General features: G+C 34.2%; 1 protein-coding gene across 1 annotated transcript; it reads left to right on the forward strand.

Annotated features, from left to right (window-relative positions):
• The first annotated feature begins 321 nt into the window (after nucleotides 1-321).
• LOC117102893 (SH3 domain-containing YSC84-like protein 1) lies at nucleotides 322-7,149 on the forward strand. Its single transcript, XM_033243345.1, has 8 exons — nucleotides 322-438; nucleotides 1,056-1,169; nucleotides 1,572-1,685; nucleotides 2,269-2,333; nucleotides 3,411-3,652; nucleotides 4,229-4,443; nucleotides 5,105-5,413; nucleotides 6,268-7,149. Coding segments are annotated over exons 1-8 (1,269 nt in total). The 5' UTR covers nucleotides 322-437; the 3' UTR covers nucleotides 6,477-7,149.
• Nucleotides 7,150-9,009: the final 1,860 nt, after the last annotated feature.

Raw genomic sequence — 9,009 nt, forward strand, 5'->3', positions numbered from 1 at the left:
AGATGTGTATAAGGGGAGGGTGAGGGATGTTTATGATTTATTTAAGATCTAAGTTGTATTTTCCTTAGTTAAGTTCTTTTATTTGTTTAGCTTTAAGTTGTTGTTTTACACTCTGTTCATTAGTTTAAGTTTGACTGCGCCACTTTCTTGCGTGCTGCCACTGATGTAAAAGTGTAATGTCAATAAATATTATTTATTAAAAGTTGATCAAATGTATAATATACAACCATATTATGGTTGTATAGCAAACGGAACGTAATGACGTGTTGACGCGGTTTGGCGTGTGTCAATGCAAACTGACGCGATTTGACGCATTATTAGTGAGAATTAGTGAAAACGATTGTTACGGTTGAGCTGACACCATAGAAAATAAAATAAACAAGTTGTATATTATTGCCTGGGAAATTTGTCCCAAATAATTATTAAAATATGAAAGAAGTAAGTTGTTTTCACTTTTCATCCTCTCCATTAATATGTGTGTTGTTGTGCGTCTTATAGAATAAGAAAGATTAGCATGAATATTACTAGGCCTATATAGGCCTAGAGCTAGGCTAGCCCTTTTTTTAGTAGTAGTAATAGTAGTAGGGAGGCAGGCCACTAGGCCCCTCACTTGTCCTTGCCTAAGCCAGCTCTTGAACTTAATGTTAATAGGCCTGCCTAGCCTAGAGCTATACCTAGCACGACAGTTCTAGAATTATAATAGTACTACCAAGAACGCAGCTGTTTTATATGCAGAATTTCTTTATATATTAAGTTGCTTTAAATTAAGTTGTTTTCAATGTTTTTTTTTAAATAATATAATAATACAGTACAACTCCAGAGAAACAATTTTAACCTTTTGTTCTTGTACATACCTACAATGGGAAGAATAGTGAAATATATTTGTATATATATTTATCAGTTGTTTTATATTTTATTTAAATGTAAGTAATTATAGTTGTTCTATGCCTAAATGATGTCATTTTTACATTTGAGGTACATTATTTTTGACATCCTTTGAAAACATTTTCTCTCCTGAAGTATTTTTTTTCCAACTTTTTAAAAATCATTTTTAGTGGTGCATTCACCATTTCCAAAGAAAGTGAAGTCAGAAGCGAAGAAGGCTGCAAAAATTCTTCACAACTTTACATTTCCAACAGCATCAACAGGTCCTGACAAATTAATCCCAGGTAACTCACATATTTTTTTTCATATTAATGACCAAACATTTAATGTCATTTTAATACAGGTACCTGTAATTCATTTAAACTCTTTTTAAGACTGTTTTAATAAAAGTGTGGTTCTTTAAATATGCAATACATCTTATTTTTATTTTTTTTGGTAGCAGTACAGGTATATCATAAATTGTTTTCCTTTTAAATACTGCCCTGAGTTTGTTTTTGTATTCCTTTATTTATTTGTCAATAAAGTCAGTGTTCGATGATTATAGAACATTCACATCCAATTTAAGCATAAATTTCCTGGATCTCCAAGAAACAAAAAGAAGGAATAAACTGTTTAATTTTCATTGTTGTCTGTTGGTTTGAATGGTTTTCCCTATTGAAAACAATCAAATGATTTTGTTTATTTAGCTGGCTTGTTCCTGTCATGTCGTGGGATAGCCATCTTAACTGTGTTCAAAGCTGGTTTTCTTGTGACTGCAAGAGGAGGAAGTGGAATTGTCATAGCTAAGCTAAAAGGTGGAGGTAAGCATGATTAGAGATCAAAGGCGAATTCAAGGGTGGAGGGAGGGTGGAGCCGACCCGGGCCCCATCCCCCCCTCTGAATTTTTGAAAATATCAGAAAGATATATTCAAATTTAAGTCTGAGGGTGCCATTTCCGATCATCTAGAGGTGCTATAGCCGTAAAATTTATAGTTAAAAAAAGTTTATATTATATTTGGGTAGATCACATTATAAGCTTTCATTTGGTCTTTGAATGGCTTCCCTACTGTAAGTAAATCCAGAGATGTGAGTATTTAAAATTTAATTGTATAAGAACCACGTTTTGAGAAAATCGGCCTCAAAGAAAAACTAACCTGTACAAATAATATGATGAGAATTACAGAATATGTGCAGAGAACACTGTTTTGGCAAGAAAATTCACTTACAAATTATACAATCATAAAATATAAGTATCAAGTTATTCAAAAACACTAAAATAAAAATTTTGTAAAAATGTTGACTTTGGCCTGTTTTGGTGAATATCTCAATATGATTTCACCAACGATGCGTCTCATTTCGTGGTGACACCTCACATATACTTTCCCACTTCTATACATGTTTTAGAATGGTCTGCACCATCTGCCATTGGGTTAGCTGGACTTGGTGGAGGGTTTGAAATAGGAGCAGAGGTAAGTGCTAGAAAAATTAGTTATTTCTAACATAGGTAATTGTGCTCTGATGGGTAGCTCAAGTAAGTGGTTCTTATCCATTTGATGAATTTATACCCACTACTGCAGGGAATTCCACACAAATCAAAGCACTTTTTTCTATGGAACAAAGAATTCCAATTATCAATTCTGGATGAAACAAAACATAAATAAATATTAAGCTTTCATTTGTAATCCTTTGCTAGTGTAATCAATCAATTTTGAAGAATAATTTGATAACAGTTCTGTCTACCTCTACATTAATTATTATACTAACACATTTTATTAAACTGTCTTTTCTTTGTTAATTACATTTTTGTACAATAGGCTTCCAGGATGTAACTGTTTTATATCTTCTGTGTGATATCTGGGTTTGTTGCTCTGTTTCAAAATTTTATAGTTTTTGTGTGGCATGATTATTTATAGCTTCATAATCTTCCATCATACAAGAAGTTATACTATATACAATTTAGTTTCTATGTCTGTATCTACAGTAGCTGCATGTTCCTACATTTGTATGTTACATAAATACCACCATCTGTGTAATTCTATGTGACATGATTATATAAATTCCTACTCTTCCACTTCAGTGTAGCATCTTTCTGTAATAGTTCATATTTCATACTACATGTAATATATTGATAGCATGATATTAAAATTCATACATTGCATGTTTTTATCCCTTTGCTCACTGACAGTAGCTTCATTCCTGATGATGACATAATTAATGTCGAAATATTGAATCCCAACACGATGGCGTGTATTTCAATACTGACAGTAGCTTGTTCAATAAGAACTGACATGTTAGCTGACAACAACTGTTCATTTTCAATTTTTCATGCTACGTAGTTAATGGTAGATAGTACTTCTGTGTGGCATGCTACAAGCATGTTAGCTTTGTACATGGCTGCAACGTATTCATCCATTGTTCCATACTACATTATTTGTATATTCGCTTTCCACTATGTGCATGCTGTGTTGAGCTATAACTATATGAATGTTATAGATTTTGATTTTCTGTAGTAAAATTGTCTCATCTTTTGTTTTTTTCAATTTCAGGTGACAGACTTTGTGATCCTTCTCAATAAACAGAGTGCAGTGGATGCATTCGCAAAAGGGGGAAACCTTACCCTTGGTGGGAATGTGACAGTAGCCGTTGGCCCACTTGGCCGCAACCTAGAGGGTGATGTTTCACTTCGTAGCCCTGCTGCTATCTACACATACAGTCAAACCAAAGGGTTATTTGCTGGCATTTCTTTAGAAGGAGCTGCTTTGATTGAAAGAAAGGATGCAAATAGAAAGTAAGTGTGAAACCTGGTAAATGTTTACACTAGTCACGCCAATTCCCCGTCTTGAGCAATGTACATATTTTCTACATTTTTCTTTTATGGGCAATGTTAAATGGGACACACACTGGTGGTAGACTGACTTTAGATGATTTACCATCAAGAGTAGAAAGTGATTACCGTAAAAAAGTTAATTTTGAAATACTGTATGAACTTTTACCCTGATCGGTTCCGCTTAGCATAAGCGAGTTGGCACAGTGGGAACGGTTGGGTTTCCCAACCTCAAGATCTGGATTTCAATTCCTCACTGTGCGTTTCGCTTAGTGCTTTTTAGCAAGGCACTTTATCTGCATTGCTTCTCTCCACCCAGGAGTATAAATGGGTACCTGGTGGGGTTGCCTGCTACTGCGTCAATATGGCAGCAACACTTAAGCATGGGGACCCAATGACCAGGGAAACAAAGCGCTTTGTAACCTATAGGAATAGGCGCTATATAAACACCAAATAACAAAGATATATTAATATTAAAATTATGTATTATCACCATTAAGAGTGATGATTGATTATTTTAACAATTTATTTTAATCATAGGTTCTATGGCACTGAAATCCGGGCGCATGAGATCCTCAGCGGGTCTGTTGAACCTCCTGATGAATGCCAACCACTTTATGAGGCTCTTCAACAGCATGTCAAGTCGGGGCTAGATGCTTTGGGGCAGATGGCCAAAAAGGAAGCACATAAGAAAGGCAAAGAGGCTATGGGGATGGCTAGGCTCAGTTTGATGGGCAGTACTAGGAAAGAGAAAGGTGAGGAACTGTCTTTTTTTGCATATTCCCATTGTGTTATAGGAATACCATACTAGGTACGCTAGTCACTGGTAGCCAAATATTCTCACAAAGAATGGTTAATAATACTAATAATAATAATAATAATAATAATAATAATAATAATAATATTACCCACTAATTCTCTGCAACCTTCAGTTCACCAATCTTTCAATGTTACATACTTGAGTATATAAATAGCGACCTCTTTTAAACACAACACTACATTTCATCAAAAATATATTGTGGTAGTTGCAGAATGTGAATATCACGTTCTACTTCCCTGCAATGTTTTAATACTGGCTTTCATTGTGTCACAACAGTATGTGGCTAGCGCCCTCTACAGTACTTTATTGAAACTACCATTCCTGTAAATTTTTTTTGTAAATCTGTTATTTTAGCATGCATTTTTGGTTTGATTTATTTGATATCAACTCAACAACAATACAAAAACCTGGTATAGAGAATACAAAGAGACAATATTTAGAATGCAAATCATCTTTGTTGACATCTAGGATAAACCACTCTAAATCCCAACAAAGGATTTATTTCTAAAGGGGTCCCAATATATATTTCGCTCATGTCTAATCTTTCTGAATTACTAATGTCTTCCATAGTTAGGTTTAACTATTTATTTTAATAGGTTCTGTTGAAACACCCAGTCAGTCAAGTAGTGAAAGCAGAAGACCCTCACTTCAGAGTTGGCATGCCAATGCTTCTCCCTGTCCTGCCTCACAGCCGAGAAAATGGTCTTTCCAGTCCAAGAGCGCCAGTTCGAGTCCAACTAGTTCTCCGATAATTATGTCAGAGCCACCCTCATCTGGAGTAAGTTCCAAGAGTGGTTTTAGGAGCAGTTTAAGAAGCAGTTTCAAAAGGACTCCTCAAGCACAACAGGCACAAGTGTCAATGCATAACAGAGACTCATTTGCCAAGAAAACAAGTAGTACTTCTGGTAAGGCCAATTGTTATGTTGTAATGTATATTATCCAGGGGAGGATCTGGGTTCAAACTGGGGGGGGGGGGTGTGTCAAAATGTTTCCAAAAAACCCCAAAGAGGAAGGGGGTGCGGGAAAATGTTGATTCTTAGATGGTGGGAAATGAGCTTTCCCAACTTCTGAGGTGTCTTTTAATCAATTTTATGTTCTTAAAAATTCAAGGTTTTCCTTCTCTTAAAAATGGTCAGGTAAGCTTTCTCATTGTTATTACAGTAAATAGGCATATTATGTGTGTGTGTATACATACATAAAAAAAATTGAGTAGTTGCATATATTTTTTGTCCATGAATCATTAAACCCCGAAAAGAAAAGCGGGTGGGCGTGTAGTGGAGTTCCTCCTCCGGGAAAATTTTTATTCCTAGGTGGCTGGAAATGAGCTTTTCCAACTTCTAATTTTCCCATTGTAACAAAACAAATTTCAGCTCACAGGTGATTGAAAAGTTAGGTCTAGATTTTTTTTTTTTTTGCCCAAGGCGGGTCAGGACACCCCTGACCCCCCCCCCCCCTAAGATCTGCCATTGTATTATCTATGGGTTTCTTTTTACCTATAGTTTTTAAAATAAAGGTCTCTATTTTATGGTGAACTAAAATAAGCATGTAAGTTAAGTTGAAAACTGTATTTACTGGCTTAACTTCTATGAACCTAAATAAATCCATGTTATAATTAAAGCTATCATTGTTGTGTGTATATTTTTCAATTGATGGGGCTTCATATTGTTATTCGTTGAAGTTCAATTGTTATTCATTAATGTTCAATCAACTTAATTCCTAGCTTGTACATTTATGGAATGCATTTATTTTGTATCTGTAGATTTAACAACACCCGACAAATGGAATAAGCCATTGGTTTGTATTGCTGAGCGGTCGTTCACAGCTATTCTACCATGTGACCTCACGTTTGTTACAAATGATCGTATTATCATTCTAACGCGGACTGATACTCAATTTGATTGGTGGGAAGGTGAGGTTCACGGCCGTGTAGGAATATTCCCAGCCAACTTTGTTAGAGTGATTGAGTGAGCATGCTAAATATTTTATTGATATTAATGAAAATGTGATGAATTGAATAATTGCAGTTTTTTTTTTATTAGTAATTAAATATATTGTACTGCAAAATCTAAATCTACTATAAATTGTTAGATTTAAGCAGAAAAGTAGAAGGAGAACAGGATTTTCTTGCCAATTATCAAACTATTACATAGTATCACATTCCCATATCTTACTGGTAGCAAGTGCAAGGATTTAAATGAATCAACAAACCATCTATAGGGTACTACAGTGTTACGTCACTATACCATGTGATACTACTCTGGTGCTATTGGCGACACAAAATGCGTTCAACCGACGCCTTTTTCTCCACTGACAAACCATTGATCCCAATTTCTAACGTAATTATTAAGAAGTTCTTTGTGATGGTTAAAAGTGTGTTCAATAACTAATTTAATGCTAGCCTTTTGTGTTTTCAGTACATTTTGATGGTAGATTATTAGGTTTTAAAATGCCTATTCCAGAAAGCCTATTCTAAACCATTAAGATTATGAAGTCATTCAGGCATAATGAACGGTAACTAATGTTGCCACCTGGTGTTGTGACGACACGACCGTTGGAATTTATGGGGTATGTATATAGGGCTAACTGTTAGTTGATAAAAATTAGCTCTTTTTGGGTGTGTATGTATATATACTGTACATACATACATCTGTCTCTTATACACATCTAGATGTGTATAAGAGACAGGTCGAAGGTTGTCTAAAACAGTGCTTAGAAGCTTTGCACGCTTTCACAGGTAATGCACCTCATATTCTAATACTAATATGCATACTGCACACCTGGTATTTATATGTTAATATAGGCCTACATATATAACACTAACAGCTGATGATAAGCTGATAAATATACAATACTGCATAATTGCACACCTGGGAACACGAATAATATGCTAATCTAATATGCTAATCAATTTCAAGATGATAGCTGCACAATGAGTATGTTTATATGGAAAGGAAATCTCCAACATATATGATAATGATATTCTAATCAATTTAGGGATGATCTCTACTGCACACCTGGTACGCTAATGTGGAGATGAGATCTCCAACACACATCCTAAATGCTAATAATATTCTAATAAATATTCCAGATTCCTAAACCTTCATAATTTATCAAAAATATGTTTATTTCAGGTTTTCTTTTTTATGACAACATTAGTTGTTGGGGTGGGGAAAAAATAAAGAAGTATAACTAATGATAACATGTGCAATATATAATTTACAGTGTATCAAAATATACTTCCAAAGGTATATTTTGTTACTGTATTGTTGAGCCAAAAATGAAATTCTTAAATGTTAAATGCCATTGTCATTGTAAGTTGGTTAGTTGGTAAAAATGTCACTGTATAAACATTCAAACACTGTATGAACATTAATATATTTAATTTACAGTGTATCAAAATTATACTACCAAAGGTATATTTTATTATTGTATTGTTGAGCCAAAAATGAAATTCTTAAATGTTAAATGCCATTGTCATTGTAACTTTTCAACACTTTATGAACATTATTATATTATAATATTATATTTATTCTTATGCCAAAAAGTAACAAAGTGCCTTTCCCAACTCTGTGTACTACAAAACAATAAACTAAATTATGTATGCTAAATTTAAACCTGTATATTTTCCTAGATATTTTCTGCTTCTGTGTTCTCAGTCTGAGTACTAATGTTTACAATTGTGAATGTTTTACTTTTTAAGCTGCATATCTTAGAAATGAGTCCATTGGAACTACGCCTATATTTATTATATTAAATAGATTTCTTATATATTATAATTGTAGTAATATGCTTTAGTGAGGGTTGACAATAAATATATGCTTTTCAAAAAATTATTTTGTAATTTCTTTCTGTGTTCTACTTTCTAGGAAAAAAAAATACATTAAACGTTTATACTATTCAGGGATGTATCCAGAGGGGCTCCCCCCACCCCTTTGTACACAGTGTTAACATTTTAAAGCTTATTCTTGAGCCAATACAAATTCTTTTGTTGGCGTTTCATTTTGACTATAATGGTAATGTGATGATGATGAATTTTACTGTATAAAAGTGTCATTTCCGGCCATCTCGAGAGGTACTATTTCCTCAAATTTGGTTGTGAAATCACGTTTTTGAAGTAGGCCTATGTAAAGTACATACTCAAGGACAATGTTTTTAAGCTTTGTTTTCTATGGTAAACACACATATTAATAGGATCTCTATGGTTGTCAAAAATCCCTGATAAAAGATCATGAGAATTTTTTTTGGCGCTTCATTTTGATGGTGATGTGATGATGATGAATTTTACTAAAAGTGTCATTTCTGGCCATCTAGAGGTACCGGTACTATTTCCTCAAATTTTCACCTCAGCTCCAACCATTGTGGGGCTGAGGTGGGTGTCGACTCACAAAATGCCCTCCCCCTCCACCTTTCTGGTATTTTATGTCCATTTTTCGTGATTATGACTTCTGGATAAAGAATGTTTTGAGCAGAGGTGGATTCAAGCCCCCCCCCCCTTAATTTT

This window comes from Anneissia japonica, unplaced genomic scaffold (genome assembly GCF_011630105.1).
Source record: "Anneissia japonica isolate Jap-2015-1 unplaced genomic scaffold, ASM1163010v1 scaffold597_len517326_cov190, whole genome shotgun sequence".
NCBI lineage: Eukaryota > Metazoa > Echinodermata > Crinoidea > Comatulida > Comatulidae > Anneissia > Anneissia japonica.